This window comes from Salmo salar, chromosome 15 (assembly GCF_965601325.2).
Source record: "Salmo salar chromosome 15, fSalSal1, whole genome shotgun sequence".
In the NCBI taxonomy this organism is placed as follows: domain Eukaryota; kingdom Metazoa; phylum Chordata; class Actinopteri; order Salmoniformes; family Salmonidae; genus Salmo; species Salmo salar.
Genome location: NC_138305.1, coordinates 27737501 through 27760842, shown reverse-complemented (window position 1 = coordinate 27760842; position 23342 = coordinate 27737501). Strand labels below are relative to the sequence as shown.

Here is a 23342-nt window from a genome sequence, read left to right as displayed (position 1 = left end):
ATGCTCAATGAGGTTCAGAAGAATCCTAGAGTGTCAGCTAAATACTTACAGAAATCTCTGGAACATGCTAACATCTCTGTTGATGAGTCTTTGATACGTAAAACACTAAACAAGAATGGTGTTCATGGGAGGACACCACGGAAGAAGCCACTGCTGTCAAAAAAAACATTGCTGCACGTCTGAAGTTTGTAAAAGTGCCCCTGGATGTTCCACAGCGCTTCTGGTAAAATATTCTGTGGACAGATGAAACTACAGTTGAGTTGTTTGGAAGGAACACACAACACTGTGTGGAGAAAAAAAGGCACAGCACAGCACATCAACATCAAAACCTCATCCCAACTGTAAAGTATGGTGGAGGGAGCATCATAGTTTGGGGCTGCTTTGCTGCATCAGGGTCTGGACAGCTTGCTATCATCAACGGAAAAATTAACTCCCTAGTTTATCAAGGCATTTTGCAGGAGAATGTAAGGCTATCTGTCTGCCAATTGAAGCTCAACAGAAGTTGGGTGATGCAACAGGACAATGACCCAAAACACAGAAGTAAATCAACAACACAATGGCTTCAACAGAAGAAAATACACCTTCTGGAGTGGCCCAGTCAGAGTCCTGACCTCAACCCGATTGAGATGCTGTGGCATGACCTCGAGAGCAGTTCACACCAGACATCCCAAGAATATTGCTGAACTGAAACAGTTTTGTAAAGACGAACGGTCCAAAATTCCTCGTGACCGTTGTGCAGGTCTGATCCACAACTACAGAAAACATTTGGTTGAGGTTATCGCTGCCAACGGAGGGTCAAACATTTATTAAATCCAAGGGTTCACATACTTTTCCCACCCTGCACTGTGAATGTTTACACGATGTGTTCAATAAAGACATCAAAACGTATAATTGTTTGTGTGTTATTAGTTTAAGCAGACTGTCTTTGTCTATTATATTGACCTAGATGAAGATCAGATGAAATTGTATGACCAATTTATGCAGAAATCCAGGTATTTCCAAAGGGTTCACATACTTTTCCTTGCCACTGTACATATGTTGTTGACATACTTGATAGCATGTAAATCTCAGTCAGTGACCACCATCGCGTTTTTTAAAAACTAAATGACAAAGTACATGATTCTGACCTTGTGACTTAAGCGCTACAACAAAATATATTTTTATAAGGGTTATAAATTAAATCTGACTATCCATTGATCAAGAGACTTTCGTTAGGCCTATATGAATTTCTCGTTTCATTTATGCCATGCAGACTGTTGTAAATGGAGCAGTCAGGGTATTGATCTGCAGCTTCTCTGTAGAGTCAATAGAATTGATCCGTGGAGACTTGGTAGGTAGATCTTTCCCCTCACTCCAGCCTCTCTTCAAGGGCTGTGTCCTAAAAGGCACCCTGTTCCCTTTATAGTGCACTACTTTTGAAGAAAAGGTCAAAAGTAGTGCACTATATAGGAAATAGGACATTTTGGACCGACCCTCTACTAGGAAAGGCCCATTAGGAGTGTTCCTCAATCTTTTTTATAAAACAGGGATTGGCATATTTCTTTTAAAAAATATATACTTTTTGATGTGTTTGTGTTGTTGTGAATTGTTAGGATACTACTGCACTGTTGGGAACACAAGCATTTTTGCTACACCCGCAATAACATCTGTTAAATATGTGTATGTGACCAATAAAATGTGATTTGATTGAGTCTGTGCTATAATTGTTTTATTTCACCTTTATTTAACCAGGTAGGCTAGTTGAAAACAAGTTCTCATTTACAACTGCGACCTGGCCAAGATAAAGCAAAGCAGTGCGACACAAACAACAGAGTTACACATGGAATAAACAAACATACAGTCAATAATACAATAGAAAAAGTCTATATACAGTGTGTGCAAATGAGGTAGGATAAGGGAGGTAAGGCAATAAATAGGCCATAGTGGCAAAATAATTACAATATAGCAATTAAACACTGGAGTGATAGATGTGCAGAAGATGAGTGTGTAAGTAGAGATACTGGGGTGTAAAGGAGCAAAATAAATAACAGTATGGGGATGAGGTAGTTGGATGGGCTATTTACAGATGGGCTATGAACAGGTGCAGTGATGTGTGAGCTGCTCTGACAGCTGGTGCTTAAAAGCTAGAGAAGGAGATATGAGTCTCCAGCTTCAGTGATTTTTGCAGTTCGTTCCAGTCATTACAGCAGAGAACTGGAAGGAAAGCCGGCCGAAGGAGGAATTGGCTTTGGGGGTGACCAGTGAAATATACCTGCTGGAGCACGTGCTACGGGTGGGTGCTGCTATGGTGACCAGTGAGCTGAGATAAGGCGGGGCTTTACCTAGCAAAGACTTATAGATGACCTGGAGCTAGTGGGTTTGGCGACGAATATGAAGTGAGGGCCAGCCAACAAGAGCATACCCGCAGTGGTGGTTAGTATATGGGGCTTTGGTGACAAAACGGATGGCATTGTGATAGACTGCATCCAATGTGCTGAGTAGAGTGTTGGAGGCTATTTTGTAAATGACATCGCCGAAGTCAAGGATTGGTAGGATAGTCAGTTGCCAGTCATAATGCCAACTCCTTGTCACTCATTGGTTTGAGCAAGTTGGCAAGAGCAGAAACAGATCTGGGACCAGGCAAACTATGTTTTTTTCCTCCTGAGGTACAGCTAACATCAGAACTAACACTCTAGCATCTCAGGGACCGGAAAGCAATATCCCACCGACGGGGGCCAGTCCAGGAACCGGAGGTTAACGAACACTGAAGAATTTCATTATAGAATATGAGCAAAGCACGAGGATCATACAATTCTGTTAATTCAAAGTTATTTTATTTGCATACTGTACAATTGCACTTATCATGTTATTCATTGCATTGAAGTCACTGTATCTGTAGTACAAAGGGTTGGCATTGGAAAGGAATGATATTCAACACACCTGAAGACACATTCTACCCTAGAGAATGAACTCAAGGTAACATATAATGCAGATTAAACACACATATGGACAGCTACGACTCAAGGCTTTACAGAAAATACCGCAACTAAAGGTGACACGATGTTAACATAAAAGTGAAAGGTTTGACACAGATAAAAGACTTGATCATAACAGTTAATCATGTTAGAAGATGTTTTGGAAAAACACCTTCAGAAACACTCTTATGTAACTTCAATGTCACACAGAATTTATGCATCATCCAGTGTTCGTGTTACATAACTATCCATGTCAATCACAATGTAAATGTGTCCTTCCAAGAAATAAATGCATTGCGTGTATGTTCAATACATCATTGGCCTGAAGTCCAACATTTTCTTAGAAATCAACTAGATTGAATTGATTGGACTAATTATGTTGAATAAAACAGAGATATTGAAAAGGTTTTAACCCCCGCTGCCCTGTTCAGCAGTGCCAGTACAAATCAACTGTTTCATGGAAAGATATATTATTATTTTTTAAGCGAGAACATCCAAACCAGGACATTGGGGATAATATATAATAATATATATGCCATTTAGCAAACGCTTTTATCCAAAGCGACATACGTAAAACCGAAAGGTATGGACGTATGACTGTATTGGGGGTCCCAGGAATAAAACCCTCTACCCTAGCGTTACAAGCACCATGCTCTACCAACTGAGCTATGAAGAGATTGGGGTCGACCAATGTCTCCAGAAAAACGTGGCTTTAGACATTAGACCTGGGCTATTAGGTGTTGTGCGCGGCCTGGTGCGCGGCCTGGTGAGCGGCCTTTTACCTACTAGCCTGTTATTTACATAACATGTATCCATTACACCAGGTATTCACAAACTGGGGTACGCAATGCAGTCGGGGGTACGCCAAATAAAAATGTGATTCACATTTTAAAAAATATTTTTTTTTCTCACATTTTCAAAGAGTACATTTATATTTTTCAACGGGGCTATACATTTGGGCGGGGTTTATTTCTCGCCTGAGTAGCCTTGCTTCAGTGCCAAAAATAAAATGAAACCAGCTAGTGTTCAGCGAAATAACAACACAATGTCAAATACAGGTAGCCTAGTCAAATAATTAACAACCAATCACATTAACCGTTACTCTCTCACAGGAAACCTTCACTCTTGCGCAGACATTTAGAAACGAAACATGACAAATTGAAAAACAAGCCACGGGAGTTTTTTGAGCGAGAATAAAGACAACTTTCAAGTAGTACGACAAGCATCAGATACCATTAGTAAGAAGGGGCTAGAAGCGTCTTATATGGTGAGCTACCAAGTGGCTAGGACAGGTAAGCCCCATACTATTGTGGAGGACTTCATTCTTCCTGCTGCCGCGGATATGGCTGGGACAAAGCTGAGGGAAAAGGCCAAAAGAAACTATACAGACAATGCCTTGATCAAACAACACTGTTTCACAACGCATCAGTGACATGGCAGGAGATGTTGGAAACAATTACTGCTTCGCATACAAGCCAATGAATTATATGCGTTACAGCTGGATATTTTTAAAATACTGGACAGCTTTGTGACATCAAATGGACTTTGGTGGTCAAGATGTGTTGGTATCTGTTCTGATGGCGCAAAAGCCATGACAGGGAGACATAGTGGAGTGGTAACGCGCATACAAACAGTTGCTCCCGACGCCACTTGGGTACACTGCAGCATCCACCGAGAGGCTCTTGCTGCCAAGAGAATGCCAGAAAGCTTGAAAGACGTTTTGAACACTACAGTGAAAATTGTTAACTTTGTTAAAGCAAGGCCCCTGAACTCTCGTGTATTTTCTTAAAGTTCTTTACTGACCATAATTTTCACTTGTCTGACCGCTTGCATGATGACGAGTTTCTCACACGACTGGCCTATCTGGGTGATGTTCTCTCTCACCCGAATGATCTGAATCTAGGATTACAGGGACTCTCCGCAACTATATTCAATGTGCGGGACAAAATTGAGGCGATGATTAAGAAGTTGGAGCTCTTCTCTGTCTGCATTAACACGGACAACACACAGGTCTTTGCATCATTGTATGATTTTTTGTGTGCAAATGAACTCAAGCTTACGGACAATGTCAAATGTGATATAGCGAAGCACCTGAATGAGCAATTACGCAGGTACTTTCCCGAAACAGATGACACAAACAACTGGATTCGTTATCCCTTTCATGCCCTGCCTCCAGTCCACTTACCAATATCTGAACAAGAGAGCCTCATCGAAATTGCAACAAGCGGTTCTGTGAAAATTGAATTTAATCAGAAGCCACTGCCAGATTTATGGATTTGGCTGTACTAAAAGATTCTTGCCTTGGAAAATCACGCTGTTAAGACACTGATGCCCTTTTCAACCAGGTAGCTATGTGAGAGTGGATTCTCAGCTCTCACTAGCATGAAGACTAAATACAGGCACAGACTGTGTGTGGAAAATGATTTAAGACTGAAACTCTCTCCAATACAACCCAACATTGCAGAGTTATGTGCATCCTTTCAAGCACACCCTTCTCATTAACCTGTGGTGAATTATTCACCATTTTTTATGAACAAATAACATTTTATATGCAAGACGGCTAAATAAAGAGAAAATTGATTGATTATTATTATTATTATTATTATTATTATATTATAATTTGTGCCCTGGTCCTATAAGAGCTCTTTGTCACTTCCCCATGAGCCGGGTTGTGACAAAAACTCACACTCATTCTTATGTTTAATAAATGTATTGTATAGTGTGTGTGTGTGTGGCAGGCTTACAATGATGGCAAAAAACTACATTTGAGAGTGTGCTGACCCTGGTGCGCAGCTGGAGGTTGAATGTTTGAAGGGGTAAGGGACTATAAAAAGTTTGGGAACCACTGCATTACACGACAGGGAGAATCAACAATGAGACAGACTCATCGAGCTCTGGAGTTGTACTTTCTGGTCTCTCTTACAGGGGGGGGCCCTTGGGCAGGTGGTTGATCAGGTGGGGTTTCCTCCACTGACTTTGTACCCAGTCATTGACACAAAACAGATCACAAATCATCCACATGCTGACCTCCGCCCATAACTGTGATCAGGGGTCATCAGTTCAAAGGTCAATGGTCAGGGTTTATAGTTCAGGGGTCGATGTGGGGAAGGTGCTGACCTTGTTGTTCCTGCTGATTCGTCGTTCTGGCCTTGGACGTGGCTGTTTGGTCTGGATCAGTTCCTCTGGGGTGTTCCCTAGCGGTGGGAGGAGCCTCTTTTTACTGTTCCTGGTCTCCGGCAGCCACTGGGGCGGCAGCTCGAACGGCCCAAACTGGGTGGCGTCCTCGGGCTCCGTGGGGGTTGCTGGCGCCACCTGTGACGAGGAGGTGTAAGCACAGGCACGGACAGGTGAGACCTCGGGAAATATGAGAGGAGGTTGTTCTTTAGTTACTGGGACGCTCTCTCTGGTTGGTTCGGTCTCTTTCTGTAGAACCACCTTCCCTCCATGTCTCCCTCCTCCTCCTCCTCCTGCCTGGTGGTGGTTCTCTTTGGGAAGAGAACAGCCCCCCACCCCTGATCCTAATGAAGGGCTCTCATTCTCCACCTCCTCCTCTTCATCGGTTGGCCTAAAGATCTGCTGCTGTCCGATATTAAACATCTCCAGGAGCTGGCTCCCAGCCCGAGCAGACCCCTCCAGGGCCCCAGACCCTCCCAACCCTCCCTCGCCCCTCAGCCCCAGATCCCCAGTGCTGACCACGTTACGCCGACTGTAGCGTCTGTGTACCCGGACTAGAACATCAAACAGGCAGCGTCTAGCCGAGCCGTTCACCGTCAGAAACAGCAGAGGGTTGGTAAGGAGAGACACTTTGGGCAGCCAGATGGCCGTGAGATGGAGAGAAGGAGACAAGTCCTCCCCGTCACCGAGAAGAGTGCGGTATACCACAAACGCCCCGTAGGGGGCACTACAGGCTGAGAAGGCTAACACCACAGCCAGTAACGTAGCATGTAGCTCAGCCTCACGTTGAGAGACATAAGGGATGGAGATGGAGTTCTGAGGTGTTCTCAACGCCGCGATGATCACCTTCTTCTTCTGGCTGGCGCTGAGGGCTCGGCGAATCAGGACCATTAACAGGAAGACGACTACGAGTGGAAGGATCACCGTGGTTACGTTGTAGGTCACCACGTAGACCATGTGACCCAGGGAGCGGGCGCGGGCGTCGGAACATGACGAGGTCGCGTACACGTCCGTAACGTTGGTTACGGCGAACACAGGCACGCTGGCGATGGTGGCGTGGATCCAGATGTAGATGACAAGGTCACGTGACCTGGCGTCTGAGATCTTCCTCTCCAGAGGGTAGAGGACAGAGTAGTACCTAGAGAGGAGAGGATAGACAACATTACACACCGTAGAGCATTCATTCACACTGAGTTGAGCCTCTGCAGTGACACCTTTAACCGTAACATTAACCTGTAGATACAACAGAAGAAGAACATATGTACGCTAAGCATTCTGTTCTTTGAGTGTTAGATCAGTACAGTAGTAACTACCAAGGCTTTGTGTGTTCGATGTAGATCAGGACAGTAGTAACTACCAAGGCTTTGTGTGTTCGATGTAGCTCAGGACAGTAGTAACTACCAAGGCTTTGTGTGTTCGATGTAGCTCAGGACAGTAGTAACTACCAAGGCTTTGTGTGTTCGATGTAGCTCAGGACAGTAGTAACTACCAAGGCTTTGTGTGTTCGATGTAGATCAGGACAGTAGTAACTACCAAGGCTTTGTGTGTTCGATGTAGATCAGGACAGTAGTAACTACCAAGGCTTTGTGTGTTCGATGTAGCTCAGGACAGTAGTAACTACCAAGGCTTTGTGTGTTCGATGTAGACCAGGACAGTAGTAACTACCATGGATTTGTGTGTTCGATGTAGCTCAGGACAGTAGTAACTACCATGGATTTGTGTGTTCGATGTAGCTCAGGACAGTAGTAACTACCATGCATTTGTGTGTTCGATGTACATCAGGACAGTAGTAACTACCAAGGCTTTGTGTGTTCGATGTAGCTCAGGACAGTTGGAACTACGATTTGTAATCTGTCCCCAAGTATTCCCACAAATAAAATAAAAAAGAGACGTGTAATCGTGTCTCAATGTAATCAAGGTATGAAATTATTGTTATTTTCAAATACAATCTCTTTTTGGACTTAGTTGTGATCAATTTGTAGTGTACGAATTATTATCATTATTTTTTTGCCACCCCCCGACCATTCCTTCCAACAACAAAACAATTGTCCTGCAGCTTAATCTAGTTGCCTACCCCTGATCTAAACTAACCTTTCTGTACCTACCTAACTAACTAGGTGGGTCAAATATACATGTAAACTACCTTGCAGAGGAAAGAGAAGAGAATAAGATGGAAATAGACTGAAGAATGATAGTAGCAAATCTATCATTGTTACCCGCTCTCATTCACAGAACCCTTCACTGGTTGAACAGAAGACATACTCTAGTATGAATGAGTATAAGTGGGTGTTTTGCGTGGCTAAGTGGAGCAAGTGGAAGAGAGAGAGAGATCTTACTGAGGTGTGGAGAGTTTTGTGGACAAAATACACATATTTTGATAGTTTCTTACAAACATGCGTACGTGTAAGTAAGTAGGTGAATAGGTGTGTGTGTGTGTGTGTGTGTGTGTGTGTGTGTGTGTGTGTGTGTGTGTGTGTGTGTGTGTCACACAGAGATGATGGCTTAGAGGAGAGCGGGAAGCAGACATGGGAAACAAGTGTTTTTACTTTTCTTGGAAGAGGAGAATGGCGAATGAGTGAGTGAGTGAGTGAGTGAGTGGGTGAGTGAGTGAGTGAGTGAGTGAGTGAGTGAGTGAGTGAGTGAGTGAGTGAAGAGAAGGTGTAGCAGTGATGAAGAGAGTGTAGTGATGCAGCAAAAGAGGAGAGAATGTGTTCAGCTGTGAGTGTAGAATGGAGTGAGTGTAGAATGTAGTGTAGAATGGAGTGTAGAATGGAGTGTAGCTGTGAGTGTAGCTGTGAGTGTAGAATGTAGTGTAGCTGTGAGTGTAGAATGTAGTGTAGCTGTGTGCGTAGAATGGAGTGAGTGTAGAATGGAGTGTAGCTGTGAGTGTAGAATGGAGTGTAGCTGTGAGTGTCAGGGAGAGAGTCCCTCCCTGTGGATTGTCAGTTATTTTGGCTGCAGCTCAGAACAGGGAGCTCTGCAGGAGAGACAAACAGCACCAGGCAGAGTGGAGTACACATGCTGCATCAATTACAGCCCGACTCCAAACCACAGGGGGTGAGTAGAGATAGAGGGAGGTTTTATGGTACAAAAACAGATTATACTGTCTTCAGTTTTAAAACGCCCATACCGGTAGAAATCCACTTTTTCGAGCTGAAAGACGATGGCCAGAGCTTATCCATGATGTTGCACAACGATTTAAGTCAATAAGTAATCGTTTTAGTCAAAGTATGATATATTTTGAAGTGAAAAATCCGAACTGCCTACTTTGTTCAATTTTGTGTGAATGCTGTGTCTTTTCCTATGATATGACATACAAATTATTTTCAGCCTACGTTTCGTTTCAGTGCTTACAGAAAAAAAACGTGTTTTCCCGTGAAATTTCAGATGTGAAATCATGTGAAAATTGGAACACTTCACATAACATTTGATGTTATCACATGTTGTTTTACATGTTGTCACATTATCTTCACATAAGATTACATGAAACCGTGTTTTTGGAACACTTCACATGTGAAATTGATGTGTTTTTTTTTTCATAAAGGAGGGCTGGGTTTTATTTGAATGTTGCCACCCACCAGCATGTATTGTTTATTAAAACAGCTGCAAAGTTCTTCCTTTTGGTGACTGAGATGAGACAAACAGCCATGTGTCAACTTGGCCACCTGAGCCATGGAGCAAATGACAATAAAATAAATTACCAGAAAATGATCATAATCTGTTGGATAATCTGTTATCAATTTTCACTTATCTTTTAGCTAGTCTGTATAAAACATATATATTACAAAATAAATGTATTGAACCTTTATTTAACTAGGCAAGTCAGTTAAGAACAAATTCTTATTTACAATGACGGCCAAACCCAGACAACGCTGGGCCAATTGTGCGCTGCCCTGTGGGACTCCGAAATCACGGCCGGATGTGATGCAGCCTCGATTTGAACCAGGTACTGCAGTGACACGTCTTGCACTGAGATGCAGTGTCTTAGGCCACTGCGCCACTCAGGAGCCCCTATAGATGGCCCCGTCGCCCCAATATGAATGGTTTAGACCACTAAAGTTTTGCTTTACTACACGCTCCACTGCTTTAAATAGGTGTAACATTAGCTACAAACCACAAGTGTCTATCCAGATGATGAAAAGGCACCTGCGAAAAAAAATTCAAGGAACTTCTAATTTGAGGTGTGCACGATCATGAGCAAAATCATAGTAGCCTTTCATTTCAGTTCCCCTGTGAGAACCATGAGCACGGGCTGACTTGGCTTTGATGTACCGCAGCCGAAGCCTGCCAGCAGCCCACCAACAGTCTACCAGCAGCCTACCAGCAGTCTACCAGCAGTCTACCAGCAGCCTACCAGCAGCCTACCAGCAGTCTACCAGCAGCCTACCAGCAGCCTACTTACAAAAGGTTGCAGTGAGTCCATTACAATGTAGAAACACAATGTTTATGACAAATCCAGAACCAGCCTTAGATCATCTTATTATGGCAGATTCGTGGCCGCAATTTATGGAAATAACAAAGACAGGCCAGTGGTTTCCATCTGTGGTGAAGTTAAAGACAGGCCAGTGTTTTCCATCTGTGGCGAAGTTTTCCCTAAATTAATGCTTATGACAAATCCAGCTCCAGAACCAGCCATGGAGCCTGCTGGCTAATCTTTTGAATGAAGTGTAGTAACAAAAAACAGCAACAACCGATAACATTAGCTAGCTAGACAAAATTAGCAAGATAGCTAGCTACACTGACAGCTGTCAGTCCCCTATTTGTTAATGTTAATCAACCCAGACCCAGTTCATGAATATGTATAAGTAGCCGTCGTCATTCTTTGGAGGATGTGGAACCTAAACGACAGGAAATTATGTTGAAATAGTGGCGCGGGGGGGGGGAGGGGTGGGGGGGGTTGTTTAAAGGTCTGTGTTTACAAGATCAAGCAGTTTCCCCGCTGTGTGGCTTTCCACATGTATAAATAAATAAAAGCATGAACACAGGACATATGCTTTATTACTGCACCGAAATGTCAGGCAAGAATCAACCGCTAGCAGCCCCCCTCCCCCCCCCCAGACAGATCTGAACACATGGGACCAGTAAGCAATATGTTGCAGCTACCAGTAGTGCAGTTTGATTTTCCTGCAATCACCCACCTGTCGAGCGCGATAGCAGCGAAGCTGAGCACGGTGACGGAGCAGAAGAGTTTGTGGAGGAACTTCAGGGCCTTGCAGAGCAGCAGAGTGTGTAGCCACCAGCAGCAGCGAGGGCTGGCCCCTAGAGCCACGTCAAAGGGAACACACACTAGACCCGCACAAATCCCTGAGCACGCCAGGTTCTTAATGAAGCAACTGGTCACCGACTTGAAGACACTGGTACAGCAGGTACACCATAAAACAGTGCCATTGCCTGGGAGAGGGAGAGGGAGAGAGAGGGGAGAGACGGAGAGAGAGAGAGAGAGAGAGAGAGACAGGGGGGTGGAGAGGGGAAGAAAGGGGGAGGGAGAGGAAAAGAGAGAGAGTGAGAGAGGGAGATGGAGAGAGGAAGAGAGAGATGGAGAGGGAGGGAGAGGGGAAGAGAGAGAGAGAGAGAGAGAGAGAGAGAGAGAGAGAGGGAGAGACAGGAGAGGAGGGAGAGGGGAGGGGAGGAGAGAGAGTGTTTAGACTGGATAATGTGTGATGGTTTTACAGTATAAGGGAAGGTGAGAAAATGTAATACAGTGAAATATTATCATGTGTGAGTTTTGGAAGTGCTTTTTGAAAAACAGTCAGGAATAAACAACATTTAAAAAATGACCAATCTTACATCCCCTTCTGTCTTTCCCAGTTGCCTTAACAATCAGTTTGTCAAAACAATCAATTTAAATTGGAGGGCAGAGCAGGCCTGAGGGGCGCCAACAAGACAGATACATTTTAGCAACAGGTGTGATGTGCCACTGGTATTCCACACACGTCCCAGAGTTTGTGACTCATCACACACACAAACTGGAACTGAACTTCACATAACCCACCATCCCTCCTGGCTCCTTCCCTACTCCCACCATCCCTCCTGGCTCCTTCCCTACTCCCACCATCCCTCCTGGCTTCTTCCCTACTCCCACCATCCCTCCTGGCTCCTTCCCTACTCCCACCATCCCTCCTGGCTTCTTCCCTACTCCCACCATCCCTCCTTCCCTACTCCCACCATGCCTCCTGGCTTCTTCCCTCCTCCCACCATCCCTCCTGGCTTCTTCCCTCCTCCCACCATCCCTCCTGGCTTCTTCCCTACTCCCACCATCCCTCCTGGCTTCTTCCCTACTCCCACCATCCCTCCTGGCTTCTTCCCTACTCCCACCATCCCTCCTTCCCTACTCCCACCATCCCTCCTTCCCTCTTCCCTACTCCCACCATCCCTCCTGGCTCCTTCCCTACTCCCACCATCCCTCCTGGCTTCTTCCCTACTCCCACCATCCCTCCTGGCTTCTTCCCTACTCCCACCATCCCTCCTGGCTTCTTCCCTACTCCCACCATCCCTCCTGGCTCCTTCCCTACTCCCACCATCCCTCCTGGCTCCTTCCCTACTCCCACCATCCCTCCTGGCTCCTTCCCTACTCCCACCATCCCTCCTGGCTTCTTCCCTACTCCCACCTGGCTTCTTCCCTACTCCCACCATCCTCTCTCTCTCTCTCTCCCTCCTCTCTCTACTCCATCTCTGTCTAGTGCACTAATGAAAAATAATACATCCGCATGTCCATAGTTGAAGGAGTCCCCCTTGAGCTGCTATGATAGAAAACTGCACATAAAAACAGAGGAGAATAAAGGACTTTTGTAATTGGTATTTCAGCTCGTGCCATTTTCAAGACAAGTCTCAATTCAACAGACTGTATTTTCATATCCTCCATTATATTAATTATATGCATTATCATCATTATGGGGCCGAATCAGACATAGGAATTTACGCATTTCCTACGGACGCCTTTCCTACGCACTTCAGTATTTTGGTAAATCAGACTTCAGCTGCACAACTCGCTCTGCAGGTGTGCCTACCTTGCACGCTCTGAATCAATTTCATTCACCTGCTGAAAACCCTACCACTTGCTGGCCAACAGATTTCTTCGAGTTTTCATTCAAAAGGGTTGTCAGTACTTTTATCTTAAGCCATCCCTTTAAATACAGTGTATGTTTTAGTTACAATTTTGTCGACAGACTCGCTAGAATAATATTAAAGATCAATAAAAGAAAGCTATCTAAATATATCCATATTTGTCTCTGCTTCAGCACCAATTGGTAGATTTAAGAATATTCTGATCTTGTGAATTATTTAGGGTTAGGAAAGTATTTATGAATAATACATTTTTTTTTTTTAAATGGTTTGGAGAGCCTTTACACGCTAAAGAAAGAAAGCAGTGGTTTGATTCATTCTGAAATGTGCCACATTCAGTTCTTTAACCCATGGTAATGTTGGAAGATTGGTTTACATAGAAGAGTGTACACTAGTTGGCTATACCCTCGTCTATTGCCTGCACTAACCATGGCACTGTGTGATGACACGGCCAAGTTTTGAACCATGCGTCGGGTTCAAACTGTTACGGCTTGGTCTGCGCTCCGCTCCATAACTGATTTAATTAGCCGACATGTCTTTTCTTTATATATGATCAACTGTTACTAATGATCCTCAGCAACAACCACACGGCCGTGACGGCGTTTACAGAGGAAGTAATAATTCAACTGGATGATAATGTAGGCTATACCAACTGAAGGGAACCAACAGTAAATTGGCAGTTGAATATGTGTTGTTGTTAGGCCTGCTGATGGTCTAAACTGTTTGGTGATATTATTTAATATGATAGAAATAGGAAACAGAGAAAGTCGGAGTAGTCTATAATTAAGACATTCGAGAGTGCCCATCCCTGAAAGTTAAAAGGGCATACAATTTAAATTATACATAATGGCACAGCATTTCATAAACTTTACTGTAGGAAAATGGATGTGTTGATATGGTTCAGTTTGCTGCCATATGACTGGCTTCACGTCTCCAACGATTATAAGGTCAAATACAGTGGGGGAAAAAAGTATTTGATCCCCTGCTGATTTTGTACATTTGCCCACTGACAAAGAAATTATCAGTCTATAATTTTAATAGTAGGTTTATTTGAACAGTGAGAGACAGAATAACAACAAAAAATCCAGAAAAACACATGTCAGAAATGTTATAAATTGATTTGCATTTTAATGAGGGGAATAAGTATTTGACCCCTCTGCAAAACATGACTTAGTATTTGGTAGCAAAACCCTTGTTGGCAATCAGAGGTCAGACGTTTTTGTAGTTGGCCACCAGGTTTGCACACATCTCAGGAGGGATTTTGTCCCACTCCTCTTTGCAGATCTTCTCCAAGTCATTAAGGTTTCGAGGCTGATGTTTGGCAACTCGAACCTTCAGCTCCCTCCACAGATTTTCTATGGGATTAAGGTCTGGAGACTGGCTAGGCCACTCCAGGACCTTAATGTGCTTCTTCTTGAGCCACTCCTTTGTTGCCTTGGCCGTGTGTTTTGGGTCATTGTCATGCTGGAATACCCATCCACGACCCATTTTCAATGCCCTGGCTGAGGGAAAGAGGTTCTCACCCAAGATTTGACGGTACATGGCCCCGTCCATCGCCCCTTTGATGCGGTGAAGTTGTCCTGTCCCCTTAGCAGAAAAACACCCCCAAAGCATAATGTTTCCACCTCCATGTTTGACGGTGGAGATGGTGTCCTTGGGGTCATAGGCTGCATTCCTCCTCCTCCAAACACGGCGAGTTGAGTTGATGTCAAAGAGCTCCATTTTGGTCTCATCTGACCACAACACTTGCACCAGTTGTCCTCTGAGTCATTCAGATGTTCATTGCCAAACTTCAGACGGGCATGTATATGTATTCTTGAGCAGGGGGACCTTGCGGCGCTGCAGGATTTCAGTCCTTCACGGCGTAGTGTGTTACCAATTGTTTTCTTGGTGACTATGGTCCTAGCTGCCTTGAGATCAATAACAAGATCCTCCCGTGTAGTTCTGGGCTGATTCCTCACCGTTCTCATGATCATTGCAACTCCACAAGGTGAGATCTTGCATGGAGCCCCAGGCCGAGGGATATTGACAGTTCTTTTGTGTTTCTTCCATTTGCGAATAATCGCACCAAATGTTGTCACCTTCTCACCAAGCTGCTTGGCGATGATCTTGTAGCCCATTCCAGCCTTGTGTAGGTCTACAATCTTGTCCCTGACATCCTTGGAGAGCTCTTTGGTCTTGGCCATGATTGGGAGTTTGGAATCTGATTGATTGATTGCTCCCTTTAAGAGTGTGCTCCTAATCTCAGCTCGTTACCTGTATAAAAGACACCTGGGAGCCAGAAATCTTTCTGATTGAGAGGGGGTCAAATACTTATTTCCCTCATTAAAATGCAAATCAATTTATAACATTTTTGACATGCGTTTTTCTGGTTATTTTTGTTGTTATTCTGTCTCTCACTGTTCAAATAAACCTACCATTAAAATTCTAGACTGATCCTTTCTTTGTCAGTGGGCAAACGTACAAAATCAGCAGGGGATCAAATACTTTTTCCCCCCACTGTAGATCAAAACAAGTGTCATTTATATTCACAATCCCCTTATCCAAAGGGATGACTCATATACCTAGTTCTTATCAATAGCTGTTATCAAGTTGTAAAGTACAGTGCATGGAGAATGGTATTGTTTCTATCGGAAAAAAGAAAGGAGATTATTTTCCCACTTGGAACTTTTAGGTTCGCTAGACCTTATTCGTGGTTTCCTCATGGGTAAAGGTGGTGGAATTATTAGGGAATTACTGTGAAACTTAAATTAATCGCAGTCTTAAATAGCCACCTGTCGCTTTTTAACAGCTGGGCAACGGTACACATTTCAGCAAATAAACGGCTGTTTCAAATAAATACAAATATTTAACCTTTATTTAACTAGGCAAGTCAGTTAAGAACAAATTCTTATTTACAATGACGGCCTACCCCGACCAAACCCTCCCCTAACCCGGACGACGCTGGGCCAATTGTGTGCCACCCTATGGGACTCCTAATCACAGCCGGTTGAGATACAGCCCAGGATCGAACTAGGGTCTATAGTGACACCACTAGCACGGCAATGCAGTGCTTTAGACCATTGCACCACTCGAGAGCCCCAAATAAACACCGGGTCTAAATGAATTGTTTACGAGGTTACCATGAATTGCCATGAATAGTTTATAAGCTATAATGTTTGATTTGTTACAATAAATAATTAAGTAATGAGTCTAAATAATTATGGCAATCATCCGTTTTTATCGCCAGTAAGAAACTACTAGCCATTTGTCGCTAACTGCTGAGAACTGCTAGCTAACTGGCAAGCAAATAACAGTCAAAAACTTTGGGAGTATAGAACCCTAGAAATCAGCCGATCTAGTGGTGAAAATAAGAACTGCCGAAAATGCAAAGTCAAAATAAACCTTTTATTTTTATAGAGGTATACTAAGACAAAAGAAATGTGACACAGTGTGTAAATGATAACACATTGGTGCAGGAAATGAAGAAATTGATTAAATGCTGGAATTAAACAATTAACTACGCAAATGAGCAAAAGCTGCGTGCTTTGAGGAAATATATGCCTGGCTCAAATAGAAGCCTGTCTCTAATAGAAGCCTGTCTCTAATAGAAGCCTGTCTCTAATAGAAGCCTGTCTCTAATAGAAGCCTGTCTCTAATAGAAGCCTGTCTCTAATAGACTCCCGGGTTATTAATTTAAGTTTCACGGTATGTCAAGGTAAGAAAACAGCTTATCTGTAGACACCTTCATTTATTTGTCCTCCACCCAAAACTAAGGTGAATAGCACGCTAATCTCATGCTGAAGTTTCAAGGTCAGAATACGCATGAAAAGAAAAGTGCTTAAAAAGGGATTTACGTTCCATTTACGTGCGCTTAACTTGGGTCAGAATCGGCTCAAATATGCACTGCTGGTCTGTTGCATTGAGACTTGTTTTGAAAAAGGCTGTCCATACATAACGTTTTGCTATACTGGATGTCTTTAAATGTCTCTGAAAGTAGGAGGATGGACCCACTGAGCTGGTTAAAATGAGATGCACCTTTCTTTTCTATGTATCATCCTCATTATGTTTCAACGGGCTGGCAGCTGCGGGAGACCTCTCGGTCTCGGAACAGTGGTCTGTATGGTCTGAGTGCTACTGAACTAGGCAGACATCTTTCTTTCCCCCCCATTCACTATCTGACTCTTCAGTAACTCTAGTTCTCCTTCACCATCCCACAGAAGCCCTTCAGGCCCTCACAGCAGGTAGACACAATCTTCTCTTCGCCAAGCTGACAGAAGTATTTTAGGACCTAACAGGCACAGCTCCACAACTCCAATCTTCTCAGCTCTTCCTGGAAGCTCCTACTTCAAACTGACAGAGACTTTGAAGCCCTCACTAACTGAGACTGAGCTCTCAAAAAGGCATTCAATTATTTACTTTTCTTCCAGGAAACTCAAATTGTTTCTCTGCTTTAAAAGCCACTGTTCTAGTAAACTTTTGCTCAGTTTGATTGGCGTGCTGCTGAAGGAGACCATGGTTGCGTCCCTGGTCAAAAGTAGTGCACTATCTAGGGAATAGGGCTCTAGTCTATAGTAATGCACTATATAAGGAATTGGGCTCTGGTCTATAGTAGTGCACTATATAGAGAATAGGGCTCTGGTCTATTGTAGTGCACTATACAGGGAATAGGGCTCTGATCTAAAGTAGTGTCCTATATAGGGAATAGGGTGCCATTTGGGACACTCAGATCATTCCCCTATTGACTCTTCAGTAAGCCAGCAATCTTCTCTTTCAGCCCCTCTCTCCCTCTCTCCAGACTGACAGAGCCCCCTCTGGCTCCAGACTGACAAAGCCCCCTCTGACAGTCAGTCAGCCAGTCATTCAGTCAGGCTGCCAGTCGGTCTCTCAGACATACCTTTAAAACACAGGTCATTAATGAGGCCATCGATAACTTTAAAACACAGGTCATTAATGAGGTCATCAATAACTTTAAAACAGAGGTATTTTTTTATTTATTTAACTAGGCAAGTTAGTTAAGAACAAATTCTTATTTACAATGACGGCCTAGGAACAGTGGGTTTACTGCCTTGTTCAGGGTCAGAACTACAGATTTTTACCTTGTCAGCTCTGGGATTTGATCTAACAACCTTTAGGTTACTGGCACAATGCTCTAACCACTAGGCTACCTGCCGCCCAGTCATTGTTGACTCCATCGATACCTTTAAAACACAGGTCATTGATGAGGTCATCGATACCTTTAAAAACACAGGTCATTGGACTATTTATCTTCTCTCACACACTCTCTCTCTCATTCTCTCATTCTCTTCCTCCATTCTTTCTCTCTCCCTCCTCATCCCTCTCTCTCTCTCTCTCTATTGTTTGTAAAGATCACTGGCACCAGGCCTCATCAGTGTTTCAAATGCTCGCTGGGCAATAATGGTGCACCGTGGTTACTGGTTACCAAACTCAATGGCTTTTATACAGAGGAAGAGCAAACATTGATCATCGATAACACTATAACACTAATGCCCAGGCCAAAAGCAGATCAAATCAAATTGTATTGGTCACATACACGCGTTTAGCAGATGTTATTGCGGGTGTAGCGAAATGCTTGTGTTTCTAGCTCCAACAGTGCAGTAATATCTAACATGTAGTATCTAACAGTTTCACAACATATACCCAAAATACATGTAAATCTAAGTAAGGAACGGACTAAGAATATATATATCAGAGCGGCATTGGACTAAAATACAGTGTCATAGTATAGAATACAGTATATACATATGAGATGGGTGATGCAATATTTACACACAACTAAAGTGACTAAGATACCGTAGAATAGTATAGAGTACAGTTTACACATATGAGATGAGTAATGCAAGATATGGAGACATTATTAAAGTGGCTAGTGTTTCATTTCCTTAAAGTGGACAGTGATTCCTAATCTATGTCTATAGGCAGCAGCTTCTGATGTGCTGGAGATGGCTATTTAACAGTCAGTGGTGTAGTATAGAATACAATACAGTATATTGATATGAAATGGGTGATGCAATATGTAAACACAATTTAAAAGTGACTAACATACTGTAGAATAGTGTGGAGTGCAGTTTATACATATGAGATGAGTAATGGTAGATACGGAAACATTATTAAAGTAGCTAGTGATCCATTTCTAAAAGTGGCCAGTGATTTCTAATCTATGTCTATAGGCAGCCGCCTCTGATGTGCTAGTGATGGCTGTTTAGCAGTCTGATGGCCTTGAGATAGAAGCTGTTTTTCAGTCTCTCAGTCCCAGCTTTGATGCACCTGTACTGACCTCGCCGTATGGATGTTAGCGGGATGAACAGGCAGTGGCTCGGGTGGTTGATGTCCTTGATGATCTTTTTGGCCTTCCTGTGACATCGGGTGGTGTAGGTGTCCAGTAGGGTGGGAAGTTTGCCCCCGGTAATGCGTTGGGCAGACCGCACCACCCTCTGGAGAGCTTTGCGGTTGTGGGCGGTGTAGTTGCCGTACCAGGCAGTGATGCAGCCCGACAGGATGCTCTCAATTGTGCATCTGTAAAAGTTTGCGAGGGTTTTAGGTGTTTAAGCCCAAATTTCTTCAGCCTCCTGAGATTGAAGAGGCGCTGTTGCACCTTCTTCACCACACTGTCTGTGTGGGTGGACCATTTCAGTTTGTCAGTGATGTGTACGCCGAGGAACTTGAAGCTTTCCACTTTCTCCACTGCGGTCCCATCGATGTGGATAGAGGGGTGTGCCCTCTGCTGTTTCCTGAAGTCCATGATCATCTCCTAAGTTTTGTTGATGTTGAGTGAGAGGTTATTTTCCTGGCACCACTCTCCCAGGGCCCTCACCTCCTCCCTGTAGGCTGTCTCATCTTTGTTGGTAATCAAGCCTACAACTGTTGTGTCGTCTGCAAACTTGATGATTGAGTTGGAGACGTGCTTGGCCATGCAGTCATGGGTGAACAAGGAGTACAGGAGAGGGCTGAGAATGCATCCTTGTGGGGCTCCAGTGTTGAGGATCAGCGTTGTGGAGGTGTTGTTTCCTACCTTCACCACCTGGGGATGGCCCATCAGGAAGTCCAGGACCCAGTTGCACATGGCGGGGTTCAGACACAGGGCCTCGAGCTTGATGATGAGCTTGGAGGGTACTATGGTGTTGAATGCTGAGCTATAGCATTCTTACATGGGTATGCCTCTTGTTCAGATGGGACAGGGCAGTGTGCAGTGTGGTGGCGATTGCATCGTCTATGGATCTATTGGGGCGGTAAGCAAATTGAAGTGGGTCTAGGGTGGGGAAGGCCCTTGTAGATGAACATCTCATTCCAAAATCATGGGCATTAATATGAAGTTGGTCCCCCCTTTGCTGCTATAACAGCCTCCACTCTTCTGGGAAGGCTTTCCACTAGATGTTGGAACATTGCTGCAGAGACTTGCATCCATTCAGCCACAAGAGCATTAGTGAGGTCGAACACTGATGATTGGCGATTAGGCCTGGCTCGCAGTCGGCGTTCCAATTCATCCCAAAGGTGTTCGATGGTGTTGAGGTCAGGGCTCTGGCGCAGGCCAGTCAAATTCTTCCACACCAATCTCGACAAACCATTTCTGTATGGACCTCACTTTGTGCACAGGGACATTGTCATGCTGAAACATGAAAGGGCCTTTCCCAAACGGTCATTGTATGCTGTAGTGTTAAGATTTCCCTTCACTGGAACAAAGAGGCCTAGCCCGAACCATGAAAAACCCAGACCATTATTCCTCCACCACCAAACTTTACAGTTGGCACTACTATGCATTGGGGCAGGTAGCGTTCTCCTCGCATCTGCCAAACCCAGATTCGCCCGTCGGACTGCCAGATAGTGAAGCGTGATTCATCACTCCAGAGAACGCGTGTCCACTGCTCCAGAGTCCAATGGCGGCAAGCTTTACACCACACTACGCGCTTCAGCAATCGGTGGTCCCGTTCTGTGAGTGTGTGTGGCTAACCACTTCGCGGCTGATCCGTTGTTGCTCATAGACGTTTCCACTTCACAAACAGCACTTACAGTTGACCAGGCAGCTGTAGCAGGGCAGAAATTTGACTAACTGACTTGTTGGAAAGGTGGTATCCTATAACAGTGCCAGGTTGAAAGTTACTGAGCTTTTCAGTAAGGCAATTCTACTGTCAATGTTTGTCTATGGAGATTGCATGGCTGTGTGCTCGATTTTATACACCTGTCAGCAACAGGTGTGGCTGAAATAGCCAAATCCGCTAATTTGAAGGTATGTCCACATTCTCTTGCATATATAGTGTATTTGGCATAGCAGCTATAACTACAGTCAGAGGGACTGAGGTTGACACGTTACTGTAAACAGATTAAGAACAGGCACGCAGAGAGAGGAGAGAAGAGAGAAAGAGAGAGAGAGAGAGAGAGAGAGAGAGAGAGAGAGAGAGAGAGAAGGATACTTTACTCACCCAACAGGGATCCTATGAGGATGAGCACTTGGATGGTAGTGGTGAAGTCCCGGTAGGCTTGATCTGTGATGTAGCGCTGCTGGCCGTTGTTGGACAGACCGTTATCCCACGGTGTCGGACCGGACCCATTATGGGAATCCAGCAGGAGGTTGGCCGGGGTGAAATTCGCGGTCCCATCTCCTGCGGTCGGAACCCAACTCCCAACATCCATTTTAGTTCACCCCAAGAGTGTATTTAACTTTAAATTACATCTTTAAGTACCAGTGAATAGCAAGCCGGTGAATAGGCTGAAGGTTTGTCAGTAGTGTATCCTTGCCCCACTTATTATTCACTAGTATGATGTCAAGATTGATTTGATTTGGAATATGAGACTTTTTAGATATGAGACATAAGAATGAATTTGGCCTGAGGTGTCAAATAGTCCACTGCCCAGCGGGTAAACAGGCTAGGGGCCAATTTCAAGACAGAATGGCATTCATTCAAGTCCACAGTCAAAATAAAATTAGGAAAAAACAGCCAGAATATAGATTCACAATTCCATATGTTCAGATTTCCCAAATATTACATAATGTACACTTTTGTCTTTCCAAAACATGTTTGGTGACATCTCTCAATGCCACAACTGATGAGCGTGTGCTGTCCATGGTGATGAAAAATTCTACCTTAAGAGGTAAACTTCTGTCAAACATTCATGTTTAAAAAAAGAATAATACTTAAACCTACATGAAAACACGACTAGGCTGCAGTCATAAGCATTGATAGTCTACATCCACACATCTGAATGAGGAGCGGATGTGCCAATATCTCGCCTATCAAGCACGTTTCCATTTCACGGATTTTATTTCACTGAAAGGTAGTGTAAATATTTCTAAAATATATGAGATTTAGCCTAGCTACATACCTTCACGGATTTTCTTATTGAGCCCACTGACAGTATTTTAGGCTACAACACGAACATCTCGCTCATGAGGTGATAAATCAGCTGTTTGGACTATCAGTCTGGTCCAGTAGACTATTTGTAATAAAAGAGAAAACACGATCGTCCGTCTCTCTGTCCAATTGATTAAAAAATGATCTCCATGTGCGTCACGGTGAGCCCGCCGCAGTCTTTCGGTCCGTATTTTCGGTAGACTTGCTGTGCTGTTGGGGGACTGACGAATATTTCTCCTGAAGATCAGGCAGCACACCAGAGGCAAGAGCCCCTCCCTGTCGTGGCAAGATCATAGCCTCTATCTGTAGTGTCATTTGTTAATGGCTAATAAAGAACGAGAGTGCGGGAAATGGTTGATATATATATATATATGTAGGCCGCCTAAAGAAACTCAATTCCGCTTTACAACAATTGATGTCACTATGCATTTCAACGTATTCATCGCAGCATATAGCTACTGTTGCCTCTGCAAGTCTTTCCCTACTCGTTGTACTGAAATGTTGCATGTCACTGTGGTCTACAAGGAACTGCAGAGGCCGAAAGGTATTGCCATATATCTCCCGATATAACATGCAGTTGAGAGATTCCTCTTTAATACGTTTCTAGTTTCTTAGTCGTACGTACAGGATTACACATGGAATATACACACACCATACAAATGTTTACTTGCACCATTTATTGTATTCCAACGATTTTCTTTCTTCATAACTCATTCGTGTACATTAGACTACCCCAATTTCAATTTGTTTTGGCTAACGTTTACTAGGCTACCTAGGTCGCTAACGTTTACTAGTCTACCTAGGT

At 43.9% G+C, this 23342-nt stretch overlaps 1 protein-coding gene across 1 annotated transcript; it reads right to left on the bottom strand.

Annotated features, from left to right (window-relative positions):
- Positions 1-1841: 1841 nt before the first annotated feature.
- LOC106571060 (putative G-protein coupled receptor 176) lies at positions 1842-22843 on the bottom strand. The gene is made up of 3 exons (XM_014143720.3): positions 21608-22843; positions 11267-11519; positions 1842-7266 (listed from the first exon to the last, which is right to left on the bottom strand). The coding sequence occupies exons 1-3, from the start codon at positions 21816-21818 to the stop codon at positions 6036-6038; spliced, it is 1695 nt and encodes a 564-aa protein (XP_013999195.1). The 5' UTR covers positions 21819-22843; the 3' UTR covers positions 1842-6035.
- Positions 22844-23342: the final 499 nt, after the last annotated feature.

What these genes read in the sequence shown, in the direction of transcription:
- LOC106571060 (XM_014143720.3), bottom strand. Translation starts at nt 21,818, where the DNA reads ATGGATGTTGGGAGTTGGGTTCCGACCGCAGGAGATGGGACCGCGAAT. An exon ending in CCTCATAGGATCCCTGTTGG is followed by an intron (nt 11,520 to 21,607) that starts GTGAGTAAAGTA and finishes TCCCTCTCCCAG; the next exon opens with GCAATGGCACTGTTTTATGG. An exon ending in GCTGCTATCGCGCTCGACAG is followed by an intron (nt 7,267 to 11,266) that starts GTGGGTGATTGC and finishes TCTCCTCTCTAG; the next exon opens with GTACTACTCTGTCCTCTACC.